General features: G+C 53.2%; 1 protein-coding gene and 1 long non-coding RNA gene across 3 annotated transcripts; one reads left to right on the plus strand and one right to left on the minus strand.

The window, feature by feature from the left end:
• Nucleotides 1–1553: 1553 nt before the first annotated feature.
• On the plus strand, nt 1554–20138 carry LOC309622986 (BOLA class I histocompatibility antigen, alpha chain BL3-7-like). 2 transcript variants are annotated; one of them, XM_082379507.1, is made up of 8 exons: nt 2244–2606; nt 6410–6517; nt 11968–12228; nt 13458–13733; nt 16264–16533; nt 16655–16750; nt 17076–17108; nt 17348–20138. In XM_082379507.1, exons 2-8 carry the CDS (start codon nt 6469–6471, stop codon nt 17410–17412), a joined length of 1050 nt encoding a protein of 349 aa, XP_082235633.1. In that variant the 5' UTR covers nt 2244–2606; nt 6410–6468; the 3' UTR covers nt 17413–20138. The 2 variants fall into 2 exon arrangements, with proteins under 2 accessions (XP_082235634.1, XP_082235633.1); XM_082379508.1 differs by lacking the exon at nt 17076–17108 and having other exon boundaries at nt 1554–2606.
• Nucleotides 18095–21142, minus strand: LOC309623041. Its single transcript, XR_014241247.1, has 2 exons — nt 19771–21142; nt 18095–19453 (listed from the first exon to the last, which is right to left on the minus strand). It is a non-coding gene; the product is annotated as an uncharacterized lncRNA (long non-coding RNA).
• Between the last annotated feature and the right edge of the window lie 3755 nt (nt 21143–24897).

A 24897-nucleotide genomic window follows, 5' to 3' on the forward strand; every position in this document is an offset into this window, starting at 1 on the left:
CATTTCCCATCCTGTTGCTGGAGGCAGGTGGCATAGAGCAGCCTTAACTCAGGTCTTGTCCCGGGACTTGTAAGGGGGGGTGGGAGGGAGGTCCAACAGGGAGGGGATATATGTATACATATAGCTGATTCACTTTGTTGTACAACAGAAACTAACACAACATTGTAAAGCAACTATACCCCAATTAAAAACAAACAGACAAAACAAAACAAAAAACAGCTCCAAACATGATGGAACACCTGCTGTGCACCCTGCACCCTCAGATGTGTGTCATCTCAGCTAATCAGCCTTCCTTCATTTCCTTGTCTTTTTTTAACATCTTCTAAGCAAAACTCTTTGCTAAACTCTTGGTAGATTACAGTTTACCTCTGTGGTTAGTGAATTTCCAGAACTTCAAAGATCAGATGTACAGAAGAGTCATTTTACCAGCAGTAGAGGGTACCCGGGTGAGGCATTTCAAGCAGGTGTAAAGGGAGTCCTCAACTCACAGAAGTCTGGGGCTCCAAGGGGAGGGTGCTGGTGAGTGTGAAAACCCAGGTGCTCTGGGTTCCCAGAGCAGAAGTTCTGGGGTGCAAGTATTCACTGCTTGGGGTTTACCCCCAGAAACCAGGAGGGGGACAGGGGCAGGGAATGCACCCTCTCATCCTGGAAGGGATCAAAGGCTGGGTACCCCGTGTGGCTCCTCCTGGTCCAAGGTGTGGATGGAAAGACTCTCTGGCAGGAAGCTCCAGCACCCCGCATCCCCCCTGTAGCTCTCTCTTCCCCTCCATTAACACCCTCTTCATGGGTGTGCTGCCATAAGGCAGGTTTCTCAGGATAAGGTTGCCAGGACCATGGTCACTTTAGCTTCACATCCTCACTGGCCAGGGGCCCTCATCCACTTCAACTCCTCTCTCTCCTTCTACAGCACACACGCCCCAGTGTCCCTCCTGACTGTGGACCTGGACAACTTTTAGTATTTCTTCTCTTGCCTTGTCTTTCTCTGAAGGTGAGCTAAGCAGACCTTGGAAGGTGGGGGAAGTGTGAGTGAGGGCAAGGGCTCCAGCTCAGAGAACTTTGTGGTTCCTTCCTGCTCTTAGGTGATGGTAGCCAGCACTCCCCCACAGAAGGAGGCCTGTGTACCATCTTGCTTCCTCCTTCCTCCCCTCAAAGCTCTCAAGCCAGAGCAGTGAAGACCTTGGCCAGGGAGCCTCTTATTGGTAGATGAAGCTTACCCAAAGGTTGTGAAGGGTGAGAATTTTTTTTTTATAAATTTATTTAATTTTATTTATTTATTTTTGGCTGCACTGGGTCTTCGTTGCTGTGTGCGGGCCTTCTCTAGTTGTGGCAAGCAGGGGCTACTCTTCGTTGCAGTGCGTGGGCTTATTGTGGTGTCTTGTTGCAGAGCATGGGCTCTAGGTGCCCGGGTTTCAGTAGTTGTGGCATGTGGGCTCAGTAGTTGTGGCTCGCAGGCTCAGTAGTTGTGGCGCATGGGCTTAGTTACTCCGTGGCATGTGGGATCTTCCTGGACCAGGGCTCGAACCCGTGTTCCCTGCATTGGCACGTGGATTCCTCACCATTGTGCCACCAGGGAAGTCCCTCGATTAACTAGATTTTTCTGATGCCCAACTTCCTCTATTCTTTCCCCTCCTTGTGTTCTTTTGACAGTATTAAAACTCAACAAACGTTGTGTTCTAGACTCAGATCATTACAATCCGGCTTCTCCTCTCCTGTTGTCCTGGCAGGACACCATGTATGTGGTGGCCCCGAGACAGCGCAAAGCTGTACTTCTGGCCTTTCCCTCTGTTGTGTAAATTGCTCCCCTCACTCGCCCCAATCAGGATCACGAAAGCTCTTCCTATGAATTTTCAAATATCAGAAAAGGCCCAGCTGAAAACTATTATCCTGAACATGGGAATCCCTGGTCAGAATTCAGGGGGTCTGTGAACCCAGATGGGGAAAATAACCTTTATTTTCACTAACTTCTAGCTGAAATTTAGCCATTCATCCTGTGATGAGTAGAGGTAGCAAAGCTCAGTGGTGGTAGCAGGACGGTTGCCTCGGTCCCCAACAGAAACCACAGGTGTTTTCGAATCACATGACAGTTGTCTCAGACACGGCCCGACTTTCCAAATGCTTGTAACTTGAGCTTCACTGCCTGGTCTCGTGGTCTCGTTTCGTGAGGCAGTAAAGAAGCATATGTGCTGTATTTCACAATTATCACAAACGATTGGGGGTTTTTTCATGGTTTTTTTCCCGAGACCACCAGAGGGCGCCATCAAGGACCTGCGGGCGGGCCCCAGGGTGAGTGCGGTGGAGCCGCAGCCAGAGACCGGCCGGAGCCTGAACCTGAGCCAGGGCGGGGTCGCAGCTGCCGGGGTCGCAGCTCACCCGCCCGGACCCCGGCGAGGGACGCGTCCTACGGTCGGACGGCGGCCGGCGTTGGCACGAGGCCCCTGCCCCACAGCTGAAGACGGACTCCACCGGGACCGGCACCCTGGGGCAGCGCGTGAGGCTGCCGATCAGGCGGCCGCAGAGTCCCGGGAGTGTGCGGGACCGGCGGTCGCCGCCGCCACCGCTGCTGCTGCTGCTGCTGCTGTTGGGACTGGTGCGGGAGGGCGCAGCAGGTAACCGGGCGGAGAGGTGTGGGAGTAGGGGCGGACCCCCAATCGTCCCGCAGCCTCGCGCCTGTAGCGGTGCTAGGGAGAGATCCGCCAAGAACGCGGAAGCTATTCCGGGTTTGGGGGAGGGGGCGGGATGGTGAATTGGAGAGCTGATCCAAGATCGCAGGGGTCGCTGAGCCCCGGGCTAGGCAGGGCCCCTGTTTTGCCGCCTCCCATTTCAGACCCCTGATCGGACTGAGCGGCCAAGAGGGTGGGGACCCCGGGGGGCTGGCGGGGCGCGGGGGCTGGTAGTAACCAGCCGACGCCACAGCTTCCTGGGGGTCCCTTGGCCTCTCTGGAGGACGCCGCTCGCGCTCGGCTCCCAGGGCTGGGTCCTCCAGGAAGGCCCTGGGGAAGCTCCGTGGAGGCAGGAACCTGAGCGCCGCCTGCACAGCCTCTGCCTGCTAGCTCGGCGAGGCACCTGCCCATCGCTATAGGTCTCCCTGGCTCCTTGGCGAGGTTCTCTCGGGTTGACCGGGCAGCCCCTTGTTGAGGTGGCGGGTGATGCGGAGCAAGAAGGATTTTTCTGACCTAGCGGGGAATTTCCATCCTTTAGCCATTTCCGTTCTGCACGCAGAACTGCAGGGCCGGACCTCCCCCGGGATTCCCGACCGCTCCCACCGAGCACCGCCCACCCTGACCGCACAGATGCCTGAAAGTTTATTAGCACAGGCGGGGAGTGTCCACCATCATGGCAGTAATAATAGCTGATGTCCTTTATTCCAGGCTGTGTTCTAAGGGCTTCACGTCCAAGAAGCCATTTCGGCTCTCAGAACATACAAAATTTACAATTTACAGATTTAAAATAGGGCCCAGAGCGGGCGCTAGGTGGCAGCACTGGGATCCAGAGTCGGAGTTCTTAACTTTTTTGTGCTTGGACCCTGTCTCAGAATGTTTCTAATACATAAAATGAAATACATAGGATTCCAAAGGAACCCAATTATGTTTTTATAAAGCTATTAAAAAATTTAACTAGAAATATAAGTTTGTGATATATAATATATGTGCTTCTAAGTTAGCACGTTAAAGAATGCATTAAATAGCAACAATTCCCAGAATTTGGAAGTAGTGAGGGTAAAGCATATTTCCAGGTGTCTGCAACAACTGTCATGTGATTCGAAAACATCTGTGGCTTCTATCAGAGACCAAAGCACAGGTTCTGCTAATCCTGCTGAGCTTTGTTGCCTCCATTCAGCATGGAAGAAAGGCCAAACTTCAGCTAGAGGTTAGTGAAAATAAAGAGGTTATCTTTTCTCTCCAAGTTGAGGCTCCTGAATGCAATAGGATGCACCTTCAGGAGGATTCAGCCCTCAGCTCCCCATGGGAAACACTTGAAGGAGAATCACCCTGGATGTCTGGGCAGGAGATCAGTGGAGAGAATGGAGCCAGGGATGGGGAAGAGTTTGGCCAGTGTCCCTGGAACAGGGACCCCAGGGAAGTGGGGCTATGAACCTGAAAACCAGGACTGGTCACACTGTGTCTCTGGGCCAAGACTGTAACCAGTCCTGGTTCTCAGGTTCACACATCCCCTGAGGATCCTTCTTACAGCTCCCCCCAGGGGTGATATAGGGGCGCATAGGCGATTCCAGTTCTGCATGGCAGGGATGGTCATGGGTGTGTGTGCATAGACCCTGTAGCCTTGTGAGGGGAATGGTCAAGGCTGGCCCAGGGGGACAGGTCCCCAAGCCAAGGAGGGAAGGAATGGAGGGTGACCCTGGTGTGTGCCAAACTGTAGGAAAGAGATGGCACATGGCAGGGAGGTAGCTAGGCATCTCCAGCAAGCCCCCTCACAAACGCTCCTGGACGCCAGGCTTTGCCTGCAGGAGGTGGGGAATGAAGAAGTGGATTTCGAGGGGCAGATATCATGAGTCACGCAGCAGGGAGTTCTAAGCCTCATAGCAGCACCCTATGACAAGGATTCAATTATTATCCCCATGGTAAATATAGGGAAACTGAGGCTCAGAGAGGTTAACTGGCTACCCAGGGTCTCACAGAGTCTCACGGCTGGTTAGGATTTGGATTCCAGGCTGGCTCTGGAGCCCATGCTGCCTCAGGCAAAAGCTGAGGCAGCGAGTCCTGGCCGGGTGAGAGGAGATGGCAGAACTAATCAGTGGCCCTTGGGATCAAAACTGTGAGAGGCAGATTAAGTAGAGATAAATGATTACAAAGCTGGTTACTACAGCAAAGCTGGAATTAGGGCCTGGGGAGTTGGGGTGAGAGCAGGGTAAGGGCCGTACTCTTGGGTATCTGGCCTGGGCAACCAGCGGGCACCGAGATAGGAGCAGCATCAAGGGCAGGCTAGGGGAGGGACTGCAGAGGCCAGTCCTATAGAACTTCAAGGGCCATGACCACTGAGACTGCTTCTGGTCTCCCTCTTCCCCTTTCCACCCTCCTCCTCACGTGACTCTGCGGGCCCTTGTTACTCTGCCTCCCCCTTCCTGCACTCCATCTCAGGTTCATCTAAGCCAGGGATTCAGGGTCCCCTCCATGCTGTCCACAGCCACACCCTTTCTCTGGCCCAGACCTTGCCCTTGAACTCCAGTCCGTAGGACCTGACCCAATTTGGCCTCAAGGAGAAACTGAGGCATGAAGAGGCAATCTAGCCCTTATTTTCCTCCCCAGACTCATCTCTTGCATTTGCAGTCGTCCCTTGACCTTGGTTTTCCTGAACACACCACACTCTTTTTCATTCCAGCCATTCCCATGTGCTAGTGCTTGTCCCTAGAGCAGTCCTCAAACCTTAGAATCACCCAGAGGGCTTGCTGAACTACAGAAAGCTAGGACCCACCCCCAGAGCTTCTGATTCAGTAGGGCCGGGGCCCAAGAATTTGCATTTCCCCAGGTGAGGCTGATGCAGCAAGTTCTGAAACTACACTAGACTCACGAGCCCAAAATTTTCTTCCCTCCTCACCCACCCTACTGCCTGGTAACTCACACTGGGGAGGTCTCCTTCAGGTTTCAGCCTATAAGACCTCTGACCTCAGCACCCTCCTGCCCCAGGATGCTGGGCACCTGGTACCTCCTGCTCCCCAACACTTGTCAGCCCCCACTGGCCTTACTGGATCTGCTTGTTTAATTGCTCAATTGTCCCCTTCCCTGCCAGACCTGAGCTCCCTGGGGGCTATGCCTGTCTCTCTGTCCCCACACACACTCCCACCTGGCTCAGTTGCTGGCTTGTAGTAGGTGCTCAATAGATGTTTGTCAAATGAGTAATATTGCAAGGGAAGAGGTCAGGGCCGGCACAGCTGAGCAGGTGGGCAGGGCAGAGCCAGGTAGAGCCAGGAGTGTACCTGGGCTCTCCTCCTGGCAGCACATGAGAATCACCTGGGAGTTTTCAACGCCCGCCAGTGTCCAGCCCTCCCTTACCCCCAAATCCACTAAATCCATATCAATGGCAGGACTGTCAAAGCAGTGTTGGGCAGCCGGATGGAGAACCTCTAGCAAAGCCCAGTCCTGGTTTCCCTCCTCTCCAAGTGGGAACAATCAAGACCTGCCTCACAGGAATGCAGGGAAAACACCACGAATCAATACTTGTAAAGCTCAGGAACCACGCCTGGCACCAAGGCCCAGAACTCAGCCCTGCTGGCTTTGCGCCTGGATGCTGGGGGGAGTTTCCTGCCACTCTTGTGGCAAAGGCCCCACGTCCCTCTTCCCTTTCAACGTGCCTCTCATCGTCATTCCATACTATCTCTCCCAGCGAACACAAGGATGCGTAGGATGTTTATAGCTTGAGATTCATACTTCCCTTTTCCATTTCTCCCTTGCAGAGAGTCCCTGGGGGCTGCCCTTGGTGGCCGATAGCCCGGCGGCCAGGGCAAAGGTGGTGATGGCAGAACTGGCACACCTGAAGTTGGAAAAGAAGCCGTGGCCTGCAAGTAAGATCGTGCCTGCCTGCTGAACAAGGGGTAGGATGGTGGAGGCCAGGAGCCCCCAGTCTGCAGGAGGCTGTGTGCACAGCCTGGGAATCTGGTGGACTGTCTTGGGGTGGGGGAACTCTACCAGAGTAGAGGACACAGAGGCCAGAGCCTTTGGAGGGTGTCCCAGGGGATGAGACCTGACCTCCAGCAAGCTGGCCCCGCACTCAGGCATCTTTCCCCACCCCCGACTCCAGCTCTCTCCTTCCCACGGCCACCTCTCCCTTCAGAATAGGAAAGGACTGAGACTAAGAAGATGAGGTCTCCATGCCTGTCCTTCTTCCTTATTTTCATTATCTCACTGAATGCTCTAGCACTCTGGAGCAGGTCCGTTAATTGCACCCACTTACAGATGAGGACACCAAGGCTTGGAGCTGTGAAATAACTTCCTCAAGGCCACTGGCAGTGCTACATGATTGTGGGGGAAGTGACGCAGATGCAAAACAGTCTCCTGGGCAGAGTGGGAAAGGGGCTGGCCTCGTCCCTCCTCCACCACAGTCAGAGGAGGTAAAAGGCTGGGCCAAAGCGGGTGCAGGACTGCTCCTTGTCAGGGGACTGGCCACATGGCCCAGTGACCAGGAAGTGGCAGTGGAGGGGGTCGGGGGTGGGAAGCTGATGGTACAAACAGGCCCTGAAGCAACGATGGGCATGTAGCCACTTCCTTAGGCCATGTCACAGCAGGAGCAGATCCCCCTGGACGCCTGCTGTGTGTCCCCCACTTCCTCCTGCCATGGTCCCACAGTGCCTGGCACTGACCCCTCCCAGCCTGGCAGGTGGTATCACCTCCAAAGCCAGGAGATGGATGGCCTCCTTCGGCTTCTTTTGCCACACTCTGGGCTGCAGCCCAAGGCATGATGATCCCTCCTGGGCCCAGTTAGCAAGTGGGAGTCTAGTCCCAGCTGAGACTGTCCTCCTGGGGAAAAGATGGGAATGGGCAGGGTGTGAGCCCCTGCAGAGAGCCGGCTGGGCTCTCAAGACCATCTGGCAGGCAGAGCAGAGAGCAGTGGGATTTTCAGAGAGGAAGGGATGGCAGGCCCCTCCCTGGATACAGGGGAGGCAGTACCTGAGTCAGCTGAGGGGGTCACAATCATGAACTTGCCCTAAAAGCAGGTCCTTGACTCTCAGGATGGGTACCAGATGCCAGGATGTAGGCCATGGTGAAGCAGTCCAGGGCAGAGCAGATGCCAGGAACCAGAGCCCTCGTGGCAGGGATGGCTAGGCCAGAGGGCTATATCCAGGCCATTCCAGACACCATCTGGACGAGCCTGGAAAGGATTCAGAATTCAGCCCCTTCTTTCACCCCTACACCTACTGCACGGAATCGCACCACCATTTTCTTTTTCCCCTGCATTCTTGCAGCAGCCTCAGAACACCCCAAGCATGCTCCTGCCTCAGGACCTTTGCACTGGCTTTCCCCTCTGCACACCTGGAATTCTGTCTCCCAGATCTTCACATGCTGGTTCCTTGAGTTGTTTAAGAGTTTCCTTTCTGGGAAGGCCTTCCCTGCCCATTCGATCTAAAATTTTCAACTCCTCCCCTAACATTTTGTATATCTCTGCTTTATTTTTTTCCCTCAGCACTTATCACTATCCAGCCTACCATACATTTTACTCATTTATCTTGCTTATCCTACATTCATGTAAGCTTCCTGAGAGCAGGCACTTGGGGCTCTTCGGGTTATCCCAGCATCCCCAAGGCCTCGGAGATAGCCAGACAGTAGGTGCTCAGAAAGTACTTGCTGAGTGGGGCGGCAGGGTGGGCCCTGCTGGGCCATATGATCTAGGCTGCCAGGATGAGCAGAGCTGAGCCATCTTAAATTGCAGCCAGGATGGTGTCTTGGGAGGGCAGAGAGTGGAGAGATGCCATGGGGAGGGGCCTTCTCATGTGTCCCCAGCCGCTCAGTGTCACCCAGAAGTGTGTTCACTAAAGGGCGGGTGGAAGCCAAGGATCACCTCGAGAATCTGGGTGTGCAATCTGTTCCTGCCTTTCACTACTGGTGTGAGCTTTGCAGGTGGCTTTGCCTCCCTGTGGCTCAGTTTCCCCATATGTCATAGATAGGTACAATAGTACCCGCCTGATAAAGTTGTTATGAGGGTGACCTGGCCAACATCTTATAAAGTGCTCAGGACAGGGCCAGCCCCTAAGTGCTTTAAAAGTGTTTTGTAAATTTTAAAATATATATATATGGATCGACTTCCCTTCATTTTAACCAAAAGTAACGGGCCACTAAAGCAGCTAACATTAATAAATAGTAACATCACATAGTAAGCAAGGTCGTGCACCTGCCCTAACAGAACGACCAGGTGTGTGTTGCTCCCTTTCCCACCGGGCCTGACCTCAGGATCACTTGCTCTTTCCTGCATTTTCCACACCTGGGGAAGAGCACATCAGCCCCTTCACGGCCTCTTTGCTTAGGTGACAGGAGCACCAGGGTTCCTGGGCCTCTACTTCTGTGTCCCTCAGTCTTTTTTTTTTTTTTAATTTATTTATTTATTTATTTATTTATTTATTTATTTTTGGCTGTGTTGGGTCTTCGTTTCTGTGCGAGGGCTTTCTCTAGTTGCGGCAAGCGGGGGCCACTCTTCATCGCGGTGCGCGGGCCTCTCACTATCGCGGCCTCTCTTGTTGCGGAGCACAGGCTCCAGACGCGCAGCCTCAGTAGTTGTGGCTCACGGGCCCAGTTGCTCCGCAGCATGTGGGATCTTCCCAGACCAGGGCTCGAACCCGTGTCCCCTGTATCGGCAGGCGGATTCTCAACCACTGCGCCACCAGGGAAGCCCTGTCCCTCAGTCTTTGGCACAGCTTTCAGAGGATGTCCTTGCTCCCAGATGGTGCACTCTCCTCTCTCTCTCTCTCTCCCTGCCCCCTCCACTACCCTCCCCCGGCCCCAGGACTCACTGGCCACCAAACTCTCAGGACCTAATGGGCTTCAGTCGAATACTATTTGTTTCCTGTAGCTGCTGTAACAGATGACCACAACTTGGTGGCTTAAAGCTACACATTTATTCTCTTACAGTTCTGGAGGTCCGAAGTCCAAAATGGGTTTCACTGGGCTGAAATCAAGGTGTTGGCAGGGCCAGCTCCCTAAAGAGGCTGTAACGGAGAATCTGCTTCCTTGCCTTTTCCAGCTTCTAGAGCTGCATTTCTTGGCACATGGTGCCTTCCTGCATCTTTCTCTGCTTTCACATCACCTTCTCCTCTGACGTCATGGACTCTCCTTCTGCCTCCCTCTTCTAAGGACACATTTAGGGCCTGCCTAGACAACCCAGGATAATCTCTCCATCTCAAGATCCTTAATTTCATCTGCAAAACTCCTGTCACCATATAAGGTAACATTCAAAGGTTCCAGGGGTATCTTGGGGGGCCATTATTCAGCCTACCACACTATGCTTCCTGAGCTGGGGAGACAGAGGCAGGACAGGAAGCCCACCTTGCATGGCTTCCTCACCACCCAGGAGGCCAGCAGCTACCCAAAGACACAGGATCTTTGCCCTCCCTCACTTCCAGGGCAGGCAGAGCTGCTGCAGATCAGAGCTAAGGAGTGGGTGGGTCACCTTGACACAGAGAAACCGTAGCCTCTGTTCTCCCCAACGCCTTTGTGCCCGTTCACATCTGCCAGCACAGGAGCACGCCACACTGATCTTAACTCAATGGTGTGCAAGCAAACAGCACCGTGAGAGAGACTCCAGGCGTTTCCCAGGAGGCCCACACCAGCCCAGGCCCGATGTTAACCCTTCACTCAAACACTCTTAACATTGACCCCTCTTGCCTCCCATGAGGAGGTTTCTCCAGCCGTGAGAAGAGAACACCTCTTTCCTCAGCTTAGAAAAAGGCAGCAAACCCTGGGGAGAGAATCTGGGCTGCCCTCTTTCTAGTGCATGCCTTTGAGTGCTATACGTGGCCTCCCCTGGACCTCGGTTCCTTTATCTGTAAAATGGGGCCAACCACACTGACCTCTTAGGTTTATTGTAAAGATCAGCTGAGAGAGTGAGTGAGGAGCAGTTAAACCAGTGCAGGCACACAGTGGTCATTCCAAAAATGGCAGCTGTGATTATTGTCACTGCCATTCATGTTCTTATTTTTTGTCCAGTTCAACAAAGGCCGGAAGTAAGTGCTCACTGTGTGCCAGCTGTGCTGCTAGGCCCTGGGGAAACAGCGATGACAGAGTCGGATGTATTGCCCACCCTCATGGAGTCCACAGTTTCACAGGGAGCACAGGAAACTATTGAGACCCCTCTGAGGGACATCAGGCTGAAATCAGGAGGACTTCCTGGAGGAGGGGACACCTCACTGCAACCTGAGGGATGAGGAGACTGGCTGAGAGAAAACAGAGAGGGGAGTGCCCAGGGCAGAAGAAACAGCAGGTTCAGAGGGCCTGGGAGGAGTTTGGTGTGGCCTGAAGTAACAGGAAAGCAGTAAAAAAAGAGCTGTGAGTGTGGAGATGTGTTTGACTTCTTTCTCACTTGAATGTTCAACCATCGAGCACCTACTGTGTGCCAGAAGCTAATCTAGGTGCTGGGGAAACAGAACAATCCATACAGGAATCGCTGCCCTTAGGGAGCTGACACTGCAGAGGAGAGGCAGACCATTAACAAGACAAACAAAGTGCATATTCTCTAGGAAGTGTAGCGCTATGGCGAAAAATAACACAGACAGGAGTGTTGAGGGATAAAAACTTCTGAGCAAAAAGTTTTTTTTTTAATTAGGTAAGAGAGTAAGCCAGGGATATCTCTGAGAAATGTGGCCTGAGTTTCTTAAGATACAGCATTTGTTTTAATAGCTTGAGTCAGGACTGGCTGCTAAGTAGATTTCATCTCCAGCACCAAGTTTAACTGATGAGTTGGTGCTTTTGGAGACATAGTAGAGAGGCAGCATTTGGACTCAAAGAGAAAAGAGATTGGCTAGTAACGTCTGCTGTGGGAGCAGGAGGGAGTGGGGAATGGAGTCAAGATGCCACCAGCTTGGCAGCAGTGATTCAAGCTAAGAATGATGGCCAACCTTTCCCAGGCATGTCTGGGCAATGAATAGTTCCACATAAATTAAGCTTCTTAACAACCAACTCTTAAAAAGAAATCTTTTTAATTGTGAAATGGGAAACCAGACAATCATACTTTATTAGAGATGAGTATAAAGTATGAGTAAGGAGGCCCTGAGTGAAGAAGAGCTGAGAAACTTCCTTAATGCATGAACTTCGTTCTCAGTGTTTGACTGATTCTGTCTATATTTAAACTCTTTGGATGCCCTTATTTTTTCCACTGAAATTCCCAGTTCTTGCTCCTGCTGATAACGAATTCTCTGGATAAGTCTCCACTGCCAACCCTACCCAGCACACTGACCACCACCCCCCGACCCCCACCCAATGCAGACCCTGGCAGTCCACGTGAGCCTGAGACCAGTGTGTGTTTCCACAGGGACACACTCGCTCCACTACTACTACCTGGCCCTATCAGAGCCAGGCCCGAGCCTCCCGAAGTTTCTGGCTGTGGGCTACGTGGACGACCAGCCCTTCATCCGGTTTGACAGTCGTGTGGGCAAGGCTGAGCCCCAGGCCCCATGGGTGACACCAATGGATGCCCAGTACTGGGAGACGGAGACCAAGAAGCAGGAGAAATGGGCGGAGGTGCAGCAGGTGGAGATGTGGACGGTGATGGGCTACCACAACCACAGCAGCGGTGCGTTGGGCGGACTCGCCATGCTCCTTCCTTCACGCTCTGCACACTGACCCGCGAGGCAGCCATGCCTGTCATAGGGTGTGGGGCAAGCTTCTGATACTTGGCTCTTCTCAGTCTCCTTCCCCCGACAGCCAAGCAGGGGCCTCAGGGCCTCAGAATCAGTCGGGGCTTCAGCAGCCAGCCCACAGGCCAGTGCAGCCAGCATCCACAGGAGCAGAGGGCCCATGATACCTCCCCGTCTCCCCTTGGCTACCCAGGGTTCTGCACCTCAGCAGACTGGGAGAGGCGTTTCCCTGCCTCACGCACCACCCTCAAATCACACCTGCCCACCCCAGGTCCTCAGGATGCCATCTCAGCTTCCCCATCTCAGCAACAGCGAGCTTACACCTACCACCAAGGCTGCTGCTAATTCTCAATGAAGTGCTTATGGAGCACAGCTTGTTCACACAGCACCCTCCTGCTCTGTGCCCAGACACACCCAAATGACCAGACTAAAAGCCTCGGGTCCCCAGAGGCCTCAGAAAGAGTAGATAGAATGGACTGAGCCTGGGAAGGGCTGTGCATCAGCCCAGGGCCCCCAGGATAAGCATGGCATGACATAGTCTTAGCACTGAGGGCATTATACACCCATAAGTAGTGTGGGATATGAAATAAGGATGTGTCTAATTATGAACTTGAGTGTTCGTCCCACATGAGAGGCCCAGCAGGTTTCTCAGCCCAGGCTGCTTATCAAAATTACTTGGGAGAGTTTTTTTAATAAACTTATTTATTTTATTTATTTATTTTTGGCTGCATTGGGTCTTCAGTTCTGCGCGCGGGCTTTCTCTCTAGTTGCAGTAAGCGGGGGCTACTCTTCACTGCGGTGCGCGGGCTTCTCATTGCATGGGCTTCTCTTGTTGCAGAGCACGGGCTCTAGGCGTGCGGGCTTCAGTAGTTGTGGCTCACGGGCTCTGGAGTGCAGGCTCAATAGTTGTGGCGCACGGGCTTAGCTGCTCCATGGCATGTGGGATCTTCCCAGACCAGGGATCGAACCCGTGTCCCCTTCATTGGCAGATGGATTTTTAACCACTGCGTCACCAGGGAAGCCCCAGTTTTTGTTTTTTTTAAATGCTGACACCCTGCCCCTCCGCCCTTTGGAGGCCCCTCTGGGTGGTGGGCTTCTCCGCGGCTCTCAGGGACTTGACGCCCCCGGCCACCACTAACCAAAGCCTTCTTATCTGAACACACAGGCATGCACAGCACTCAGCGCATGTTTGGCTGTGAGATCCAGGAAGACGGCCGCTACAGGGGCTTCTGGCAGTTTGGCTACGATGGGCAGGACCACCTGTCGCTGGACCTGGAAACCCTGAGCTGGGTGTCAGCTGAGCCCGTGGCCACGCGGACCAAGCACTGGTGGGAGACAGAGCGCTGCTACGCAGAGTACGACAAGGCCTACCTGGAAGGCCCCTGCCTTGCCTCCCTGCACAGATACCTGGAGCTGGGAGGCCAGAGATTCAGCCGGAGAGGTAAGGCCCACCCTGTGGCAATGCAGAATGGCCCCATGCTCCCATTCTCGAGAGCCATCCCATTTGACAGAGAAGCCTTTTGGGGGGGGTGAGGAAGTAGGCAGTGTCCCCCTGGCTCAGACAAGCCCACTGGGACCCAGAAAGATGGCCAGCTAGCCAACAGCTTTTTCCTGCAGAGGAGGAAGAAAGCCCAGACCACAGACCTTCACTCCAAGTGAGGTGGAGTGGGGAGTTCTGGAGTCTCCCCTGTCCCAGTGTGGTCTTGGAGAGTAAACCCCCTTATTCTGGGCCTCATTTTGTTCATCTACAGGGCGAGTGGGTTCAACCAGGTGCTCATAAAGTCCTTTTGGGGTTTAACATCCTTTGGCTTTGCTCCTTGGGAAACAGACCCCAGGCCCCAGGGGATAGCATCCCTCACCACTCCCTGGACCACTGGGGACTGGCCAGGGAAACTGAAGCCCTTTGCCCCTCTCCTCCCTCATACCCCTCATGCTAAACATGCTCCCCAGACTCCAGGTGCATCGCAAACTTCTCCTGAACCCAGTCAGCAGGGCTGGAGACACAAGGGCTGGGATGGACACTAGGGAAGGTGGGTGCTTTGGGGTGCCGAGGGTGAAAGCCTCATGGCTGTGGTGGTCAGGGAGGCTGCTAGGGGTTGGGCTGATCAGAGCACCCAGCACACCGTGATGTCTGGTGATTGAGTAGTGGGATGTGAATCAGTTGAGGTAATGGGGAGGATATTCCTCAAAGGGAGGACAGGACAGATAACATCAGGAGCAGAAGATGTGATTATGAGAGCAGAGCGTGGTGGTTCAGGGCTCAGGCACTGGAGCCTAGCCTCTAGATACACATCCCAGCTCCAGGATTTGCTGGCTGTGTGACCTTGGGCACGTTACTTGCCCTCTCTGTGCCTCAGTGTCCTCATCAGTATAATGAGGATGGTAATAATACCTGCTGCCTCCCCAAAGCAAACATATTGGTGTGCGTTAAATAAGTAGTGTGGAACTCTCATTCAGCACCAGGTGTTGTCCTATGTCCTTCACCTGGTAGATTAGTCAGGATTCTCCACAGAAACAGAACCCACAGGATGCATAGAGAAAGAAAAAAAGAGATGTGTTCTAAGGAGTTGGGTCACATGACTATGGAGGTAGAGAAGTTCCAAGATCTGCAGTCAGCAAGCTGGAGACCCAGGAAGAGCTGATGTTGCAGTTCTGGTCTGAGACCAAAGGCCTGAGAACTGGGAGAACCAGTGGTGTAGTTCCACTCCGAATGCTGGAAAGTTCAAGACCCAAGAAGAGTCAGTGTTTCATTTTGAGTCTCAAGGCAGGAAAGACCAGTGTTCCAGCTCAGTAGTCAGGCTAGAGGAGCTCCCTATTACCCAGCCTCCTTGTCCCGCTCAGATCTTCAGCTCAGTGAACTGGCTCACCCACATTGCAGAAGGCAATCTGCTTTACTTAGTCCACTGATTCAAATGTTAATACCACCCAGAAACACCATCACACACCCAGAAAGATGTTTGACCAAATGCTTGGGCATCCCGTGGCCCAGGGAAGTTGATACAGAAAATGAACTATCACCCCTGAATTACATCATTTGGAACTCGAACTCTGAGCGGAAGGAATGATGAAGGAAGGCCCTGAGCGCTGGCAGAGGGTTGTGGACAAGAGTCAGACTGGGCTTCATATCCAGGATGTCCAGCTCCGGAGCCCACAGTCATAACCATTCTCATTATAGGGTCAGAGAAGTATCATCCTTCTTGCCCTCATTTAACAAACTCTTTTTTTTTTTTTTAATAAATTTATTTATTTATTCATTTATTTAATTTTTGGCTGCATTGGGTCTTCACTGCTGCACGCGGGCTTTCTCTAGTTGCAGTGAGCGGGGGCTACTCTTTGTTGCAGGGCGCAGGCTTCTCATTGTGGTGGCTTCTCTTGTTGCAGAGCTCTAGGCGCACGGACTTCAGTAGTTGTGGCATATGGGCTTCAGTAGTTGTGGCTCTCGGGCTCTAGAGCGCAGGCTCAGTAGTTGTGGCGCACGGTCTTAGTTGCTCCGCGGCATGTGGGATCTTCCCGGACCAGGGCTCAAACCCGTGTCCCCTGCATTGGCAGGCAGGTTCTTAACCACTGCGCCACCAGGGAAGCCCCAGCAAACTCTTATTAGGCACCTCCTGTATGCAGGAAGTCACAGGGGCAAGTATGTCAAGTCTCTGAGAAAACCCTAGGGTCTCTGTAGGGAGAAGGGGGAGGGTCAGTCTAGGGCCCAACAGCCCCACCCAGGACCCTCCTTGGAGGTTGAAGACAGAAAGTCATATCCCCCTCATGGAAGTTCCCGGGACAGTGCCCCTCTGGAATGGTGGGCAATGGGTTGTCCCTGCTTGCAGCAGTAATTGGGTGCCTCCCCTGGAGAGAGACCCTGTCCCTATTTCCTTGCCCTCCACCCTGGAGGCTGCGGGAGGAGCCCAGGATTAAGCATGAGGGATGGGCAGAGAGCAGGCACTCACCAGCCTTCCTCGCTCCACCTCTCCCCGCAGAGCCACCCACAGTGCGGATAACAAAGCACTCGGCCAAGGATGGGGGCACCACCCTGAGGTGCTGGGCCCTGGGCTTCTATCCACACGACATCTTGCTGAGCTGGTGGCTGGGGGAGAAGAAGCTGGATTCTGAGTATGTGGAGACACGCCCCAGTGGGGACGGCACCTATCAGACGTGGGCGGCTGTGTGGGTGCCGGCGGGGGAGAAGGCCCAGTACACCTGCCACGTGCAGCACTCCAGCCTGAACCGCACGCTCACTGTGTCCTGGGGTGAGGAGCTGGGACTTGGCCCGGAGCGGGTGAGGAGGGGCAGGGGAGGGCCCAGGGCACCTGGAGACAGTCCCATGGACTGGGATGGGGGGGGTGTCCCCTCTTCTCTGTCTTTTCTTAGAGTCCTCTCATCCTGGACTTATTGCCATGGTTATCTCCCTCATCCTGGTCTTGCTGGTGGTTGTTGGTGGTGTGATCTTGACCAAGTGCATTCAAGGTAGGTGGGGAAGAAACAAAGGAGTGGGAGGCCCTCTGGCTGGTCCAGCCTTATAGGGAAGAATGCTGTGCTCCCATCCCTGCAGCTAGAACTGTTCCCTCCTGGGGAGCAGCAACTACTGCTGAGGTCCTGCCCCCTGTCCCCCACCTGTGGAAAAGCCCAAACGTCCCCACCCCACGGCTGCACACCACCCCGAGGACCCTGCAGATCCCACAGTCAGGGGAGACCACTGGGCCTGACTTTGGAAAGGGCCCAGAGCGGGAGCGGGAGGGGGAAGGTGGGGACACACCACCCACCTCCTCTCTTGTGTTCTCTTTCCCCACAGCCAGGAATAAGGAATCTTACGAGCAAGCCCCAGGTGATTGTGGGATGGAGCGGTTGGGGAGAGGAAGCCCCAGGTGTTCTCAAGCACGGCCGGGATGCCTTGGAACTCAGGATGGGGGCGGGGCATGGGGTGGGTGCCTTCCCTGGCCTCAGCCTCCCGCCCCATCCCACCATCCTGGAGCCAGGCAGAGGGGGCAGGGAGCACTCCAGGGAGTTACCACCTGGGTTTGGGGTGGGGGGGGCTGGGGTCACCTCCCTCCTTTCTCCCTGCAGGTGGAGAGGACCCCCATAATTCCCAAAGCCCAGCAAGAGCAGGGGCTACTCAACTCATCTGCTGACAGAAGGTCACCGTCACAGATCAAGGAGGTGTTTTGTGGGGTGTTTGGGGACCTGAAGGCCCCCTGCGCGCGCTGGCTGGCTGGTGTGAAATCTGGCTGTGAAGGGCCCACCCCACCCCAGCACTGAGGCGTCCTCCCCTCATCAGCCTTGTTACAAGCGGCCTGTGCCACTAAGATGGCTCTGCCATCTTCCTGAAGTCCTTTTAAAAGTCTAATTATTTCCTGTTTCGGGGATGGGGAGGAGGGCAGTAGTAATTCCTCAGATTGTTTTACACTTGACAAGTTGCAAAATGATTTCATGTTAAGTGTAAATCCCACTTGAGCCTCTCAGGCCCCCTGTGAGTTTGGCTACGTTATTCTCATTCCCACTTCCCCAACGTGAAAACCAAGGGTCTGGGCAGTCAGGGAAGAACCAGAACAATAGTCAGAGAGCTACAGGGGCAGCACCCTTCATGCACCTGCCAGCATCAGGAAGAAATGGCTGAATGCCTGCCTCATTTATAAGTGTGTTCTTTTATGTATGTCTGATCCCCTTTTGTAAAGATTAGAGTGTTGGGGCTGTGAGGGTGTAGGGGAGGTGGCAAGGGTGGGAACATGTGTATGTGAGGGTGTGTGGGTGTGTATGTGTGAGGGTGAGAGGATATAGGGTGTATGTGAGGGTGAGTGTAGGTGTGGTGAGTGGGTGTCCTTGCGTATACGAGGAGAAGCTCAGAGAGACAGGTGCCTGGGGGCCTGTTCGTTGGTCCCAGGCAGCTGGAGGATGAGAAACAACACAGGCCATATTTTCCATTATTTCCTGTCCTTTTGAATGATTTGAATTTTTGCAATAAGCACGTGTTACTTTTACAATAAGGGAAAGACCCCTTTTCGCTGTGTCCTGTGGAAATGCTTGTGAAGGATATGTCTGGAGAAGGCCCAGCCTCATCTCTGCATTTTCAGTGGAGCAGAAACCCCATGTCTCCTCTATGAACAAGAATCCAGTCTCACGGCCATTTGATGTGCTAAGGGGCTGGGACTCCAGAGCCCTGGCAGAGAGAGGGAGCGCTCCACTGTCATAAAGGACACAAGGCCAGACCCCTCCCAGGGCACCCTCTGCCTCCCCTTCAGCTGACCCCAAGGTGTGACAGAGACTCCTGTGGGGACTTTTGAAACCTCCGTGTCTGCAGCCCTGGGAGGTTCCGAGCCTGAGGATGTGAACGACTGTAATACTAGAAAAAGATTCAGCCTGCCCTGGTGGCTTGCAGGACCTCAGCAGTGAGCTTGTAATTATCAGATTGTCCTGAAGACGTGTCTTAAATGTCTGTCTTTCTCAGTGATGTTGTCATGTTCCATATATGCTGAGCAAACCACATACTAAGCAGGGTTCTAAGCACGTTACTGTATACCAAGCTGTTTAATCCTCAAAGCACATCTGTGCGGGAGAATTAATACTCCTGTGCTATAGGTGAGGAAACTGAGGCCCAGGGTCCCACAGCTGGTTCATGCCAGAGCTGGGGTGTGAGGCCAGGTAGTCTGGCCACTGCACCAAAAGTCTCAATGACAACTGTGCTGTTCTGTAAATAGGCAAGCAAGTACAGGTCTGCAATCCCTTATCTGCAATTCTGAAATCCAAAAAAACCTCCAAAGGCCAGAAGTTCCTTCCTAACTTTGTCATCATAACCTGACCTGGAGGACTTCCCTGGTGGTCCAGTGGTTAAGAATCCACCTTCCAATGCAGGGGACATAGGCTCGATCCCTGGTTGGGGGAACTAAGATCCCACATGCCGCGGGGCAACTAAGCCCATGAGCTGCAACTACTGAGACCGTGTGCCACAACTAGAGAGCCTGTGCACCACAACTACTGAGTCTGCTTGCTCTGGAACCTGTGCACCACAACTAGAGAGAAGCCTGTGTGCCATGAGGAAAGATCCCATGTGCCGCAACTAAGACCCAACACAGCCAAAAATAAATAAATAAATATTAAACTAAAACTAAAAAAAACAAAAAACAAAAAAACTGACCTGGGAGAGAGGTGGGAGGAAAAACAAACAAACAAAAAACCCTAAAGTGAGGGGCTTCCCTGGTGGCGCGGTGGTTGAGAATCTGCCTGCCAATGCAGGGGACACGGGTTCGAGCCCTGGTCTGGGAAGATCCCACATGCCGCGGAGCAACTAGGCCCGTGAGCCACAACTGCTGAGCCTGCGTGTCTGGAGCCTGTGCTCCTCAACAAGAGGGGCAGCGATAGTGAGAGGCCCGTGCACCGCGATGAAGAGTGGCCCCCGCTTGCCACAAATAAAGCCCTCGCACAGAAACGAAGACCCAACACAGCCAAAAAAATAAATAAATAAATAAATAAATAAAAATTAAAAAAAAAAAAACCCTAAAGTGAAGTGAGGTTCTGTGCTTCCACTGCAGGGGGCGTGGGTTGGATCCCTGGTCGGGGAACTAAGATCCCACATGTTGTGTGGTGTGGCCAAAAAAAAAAAAAGTGTTATTCATGCTCTTCATTTATTCCTCTAGTGTGCCTTTTCACAATTTTCCACAGAAATGTTGATCTGGGGGATTATGGGGTGTCACCCCAGACCCCTCTGGTAGTATTATGTAATATTCAGCATCCATACCTGGGTAGCTTTCTAAAGCCCAAAGAATTCTAAATTCTGAGATACATCTGGCCCTAAGGGTTTTGGGTAAGAGATTATGGACCTGTATTAATAAGGTTTTACGGCAATAAACATGTTTTATTTTTACAGTTATCTGACTGTATGGCGAGACAAGTTAGGAAACAGGGCAGGTCTGGCCCCCACCGATAGGAGGCACAAGTGCCCAGGTGGACCCGCAAGGCTCCCTCAGCCCTGGACGCACTTAGGTCCTCCTGAGCGGAAGTGAAACATTCTTCCCTGGGGAAGGGGTAGAGGCAGAGTGTGTTTGGGGAGAAGCAGATTGGAGGAGGCTTCTGGTCAGTCATTCTCTCTTTGAATTGGTACAGCTGTGTCACCTTTCTGTACCCCACACATACCGCCAAGGTTTCAGGCTCCTCTACACACCTCCCAGACCCACCTCCTCAGCTTTGGTCCTGCCCAGCCAAGTGTAGACCTTAGACTGGCAATTTGCATGGCTTCTTTGATGCAAGGGCATTGAATATTCAGGGAGCCTTAGATAGAGGGTCCGGCTTCTATAAGTGCAAGCCCTGGGCAGAATGGGCCGGAAGTTCCTGTCCAGTTCTGTGCTTCTCTGTGTCTAGGACCCTGAATACCTCTGGGGCCGCGGGATTATAGGACCGTCCCTCCAGATGAGGAAAAGGGGCAGAGAGGCCATGGACTGGAACAGTCCCATAACAGCCCCTACAGGACAGTAGCAGGGCCCCAGGCACCTGCCACCCAAAGGCTACAGTCATTTCGCTCTTCCATTAGCCTCATTGGCTACTTGGTTTAGAAACTGCCAGAGGGCAAAGGCCGAGCAGTCAATATCTGTCCTGGATATCCATCAGCAAACCCCAGTTTTTGCACCTCACAGCCTTTTCCTGCTGGCTTTCCTCACCCTCCGTCCACTCGGCCTCCCGCCTTCTCACCAGAACACGACATCTGCAAGAAAACCTGGAGCTCTGGGACCAGGGCACTGGTAGACGGAAGTGCCTGAGGTGAAGAGACAGCCGCTACGCCTACCCTGGCCTGGGGGCCCTTCCTCCCTCTTCCTGAGTCCTAGTAACCCTTCCCTGCTGAAGCCGCCCTCACCCCAACTTCGCACCCCAGGCAGAACCCACCAGCCTTTATGCTGCCAATGGCACCACCGTCCTGACGTTCAGGAAGTGTCTGCTCCGTAACTGGATGATGAGATCCTTGGCAACTGGGCAACTTCAACTTTATTTTGTTTTAACCATATTTCCCTTAGAGGCTAGTTCAGTGTTTTGCCCATGGAACCAAAAAATACATTTTAGGGGAAAAAAAAAACAAAAAAATAGATAAAAATAAAAAATAAAATAATACATTTCAGACCTAAAGGGATCTTAAAGCATCTCTAGGAGCCCCTGATAATTTGACACTCTCACTAACCACCCCACCCCATCCTGCGACTTCCCCCTGCTGAGGTCTTGAGGCCTCTCACATTAGAGTCCTTCCTGCCCAGGCTGTGAGCTCTCTCAAGTGTGTCTCTCTCTTACCTCCCACCCCACCCCCCCAACACAGATTGGTCTAAGTCTGGTGCACCTGCAAAAACTGAAGCAAAGGAAGATGATTCAACTAGCACCTGCCAACCAGGTAGGAGGTGAACCTAGGGGTCCTGAGTCTGATTCTACAGAGGGATGAACAGGTCCAGAAAGCATGGCGGTTTCCCCTAACCCAGGCTTTACTCCACCCTCATTTTTGTTTCCCTGCTTAGTAGCAGCTTGTCGGTGGTTTCAACCAAAGTCCGGGGCTATGGGCCCAACTGGACCAGCCCAGATGCCTGCCTCTCTCCTGGGTTCCTTCCTCAGCCACCCCTACCAGGTGAGAAGCTTGTGAGGGGACAGAAGGCAACCGCAGAGGGAGTTCATCTTAGCCCTGAGTGTTCCCCTCAGCGGCCCCAACAGCTACCACAGTCTCAGGAGTAGACAGAGAGAGGAAGGCAAGTAAGGAGGGCTCTGAGTGCCCTTGGAAGCAGAGAAGGGGCATGCGAATCTGGCAGGGGTGGGATGGCAGCTTTGCAAGGGCTCTTCCCTCAGAGCCCTGAGGCAACAGCCTTCCTACCCAGCAGGGCACTGACTTTGTGTCCTGAGGGCACTGCCACAGACCTCTCCTGGGAACTGCTTCCCTCTGTCAGCCAGACCGGGCTGGCTGTGGCTCAGAATTGTGGGATCTCCACCCGAAGACCCACCCCTCGCTCACCCTGTGGGTAGAGTCCAGACTTCAAGGCCTCAGGCCACCCTGATATCCTCCACACCCCCCTTAGCACAAATCTCACATGCTGACCACTCACTCAGGAGTCCTGTCCCAAACCACAACTTTTCAGGGGCCACTACATTCAGAGCAGAATCTCTGGCTGCTCAATGTGGCCTGGTGCTTTGTGATTATGTGTCAAATGAATGCAGGAATTCATTAATGAATAATAATGAATCATGGGTATTCAGTGAATAACATTAGAATCCAAACTCACCGAATGGCAAGCCTTTCTTACAAGCCGTCTTCGACGCAGCCTCACTCCCCCAGTTACCCCCACTGTTCCATCCATGCCTGCCCTCCCCCAGGGCCTTTCAGAATCCTGGAGACCTGGCCATCCCTGCCCTGAGTACAATGATGAATAATGCAGGACATAGCCAGGCAGCCAGGGCCTGGCCAGATGGGAACATACGACAAAGGCCAACTGAAAGGCCCAGCCCTGGGCTAGTCTTTTTTTTCTCCTCTAACTTCCTAGCCCCTCCAGGCACCTTTGCTCCACAGTGACAGAGCCAGGACAGGGAAGAGACCCAGGAAGCCAGAGCTATCTGCACTGCAGCAGGGGCAGAGGGGAAGCTGGGCCTGAGTTAAGGAAAAGCAAGGCTGACCCACTGGTCATACTCACTCTGTCCAGCCAGGACCTCTGGAATCTGACGGGAAGGAGAGAGTGCTAGGGTGTTGGGGACGAGCCTGAGTCTTGAACCCAGAGGGGAGAAACAAGCCAGAATTGTAACATCAGAACGCATTCTGGAGGTCCTCCATTCCAGCCTCCTAGCACAGGCGTCAGTAAACTTTTCCTGTAAGGTGTCAGATAGTAGATATTTTGGACTTTTGTGACCACATACAGTCTCTGTCCTAATATTCACCTTTGTTTTCTTTTTTTACAACCCCTTTAAACTTTAAAAGTTGTTCCTTGCTCTTGGGCCTTACAAAAAGAAACTGAGGGGGCTTCCCTGGTGGCGCAGTGGTTGAGAGTCTGCCTGCCAATGCAGGGGACACGGGTTCGAGCCCTGGTCTGGGAGGATCCCACATGCCGCGGAGCAGCTGGGCCTGTGAGCCACAACTACTGAGCCTGCGCGTCTGGAGCCTGTGCTCCGCAACAAGAGAGGCCGCGATAGTGAGAGGCCCGTGCACCGCGATGAAGAGTGGCCCCCGCTTGCTGCAACTAGAGAAAGCCCTCGCACAGAGATGAAGACCCAACACAGCCATAAATAAATAAATAAATAAAAATAAATTTAAAAAAAATAAAAAAAAAAAAGAAACTGAGGGCCAGATTTGCCAACCCCTGTGTGACCAAGACCGTGCTAGACTGCCTCTCTGGTACCTCTGATAAGTGGTCCCCAGTGTCTGTGTGACAAGTACCTGCCTCCTCAGCATAAACTGGAATTTAATCATCTGCAGTTGTGTGGGGTTCTTCAGCCTAGAAAGGCTGATGTAAGTTTCCATGGATAAATTTTCTGAAATCAGAGTCCTGAGAAAAATGCACTGGCAGCCACCACCATTGCTGAGCCCTTGTTCCTGAGTGCCCTCCGCTGCAGCTGTTTTCCCAGTGCCCCTGGGACAATGGCACCTGAGGCCCTGTGTGTGCCAAATGGTCTACTCCAACAACCCCCAGCTCCCAGCTGAGTTCAGGAGAAGGCTAGCAGTCTTCCTATGAATAGAAGAGTGTGCCTGGTTGCTGGGGATGTGGAATTTGCCAGAGGGCTTAAAACCAAGCCTCCCGTATACCCTGATAAATAACAGCTAAGCCTCACAACCTGAGGGAATCTAAACAAAGCCCCTTTCCCAGCTGCCACTTGGATTTGAGGAGATGTAATTCAGAGGAAAAAGAAGATAAAATAGGTATTGAACTTTACAGGTCTTTATTCACCTAGGTATTCTTTTTTTTTTTTTTTTTTTGGCTGTGTTGGGTCTTCATTTCTGTGCGAGAGCTCTCTCTAGTTGCGGCGAGCGGGGGCCACTCTTCATCACGGTGTGTGGGCCTCTCACTGTCGCGGCCTCTCCTGCTGCGGAGCACAAGCTCCAGACGCGCAGCCTCAGTACTTGTGGCTCACGGGCTTAGTTGCTCCGCGGCATGTGGGATCCCCCCAGACCAGGGCCCGAACCCGTGTCCCCTGCATTGGCAGGCAGACTCTCAACCACTGTGTCACCAGGGAAGCCCCCACCTAGGTGTTCTTGATAATGGGTGTCCACTGTATGTTCCTTTTAAGTCTCAACAGTTCCTTCAGGATGATCCCACAAGCCTTCTCCCACCATCTTCTTCCCCTCATTCCCCCTTGCTCTTTCTCCAGCTCTCCTTCCCACCTGGGCTCTGCTCCCTGGGGCAAGCAGGAACTTGCTTTTATAAGCAGCCCCCTCTTCCCTTGGTCTGCTCCCCAGCTCTTTGCCCACCCGCTTCCACGTGCAGGGGAGAACCTGCATTCAGAGATGGGGAAGTATTCCAGCCTTGAAACTCAGTTCCAGTTCTCATTGCTCATATTTTCCCCGTGGCTTCTCAGGGTCAGTCATGACCTCCAGGATGGTTCCCAGATTGTATACGGGAGTTTACTTGCTAGTTTTCTAACAAAAACACCACCAATAGGTGTCCCACCTTAGGCAG

Source organism: Balaenoptera borealis (genome assembly GCF_965194805.1).
Source record: "Balaenoptera borealis genome assembly, chromosome: 2".
Classification (NCBI taxonomy): domain Eukaryota; kingdom Metazoa; phylum Chordata; class Mammalia; order Artiodactyla; family Balaenopteridae; genus Balaenoptera; species Balaenoptera borealis.

Bases quoted from the DNA above. Each gene is read 5' to 3' on its own strand.
- LOC309622986 (XM_082379507.1), top strand. From the start codon at position 6,469: ATGGCAGAACTGGCACACCTGAAGTTGGAAAAGAAGCCGTGGCCTGCA. The intron at 13,734-16,263 runs GTAAGGCCCACC...CTCTCCCCGCAG, and splicing joins CCAGAGATTCAGCCGGAGAG to AGCCACCCACAGTGCGGATA. The intron at 17,109-17,347 runs GTGATTGTGGGA...TTCTCCCTGCAG, and splicing joins ATCTTACGAGCAAGCCCCAG to GTGGAGAGGACCCCCATAAT.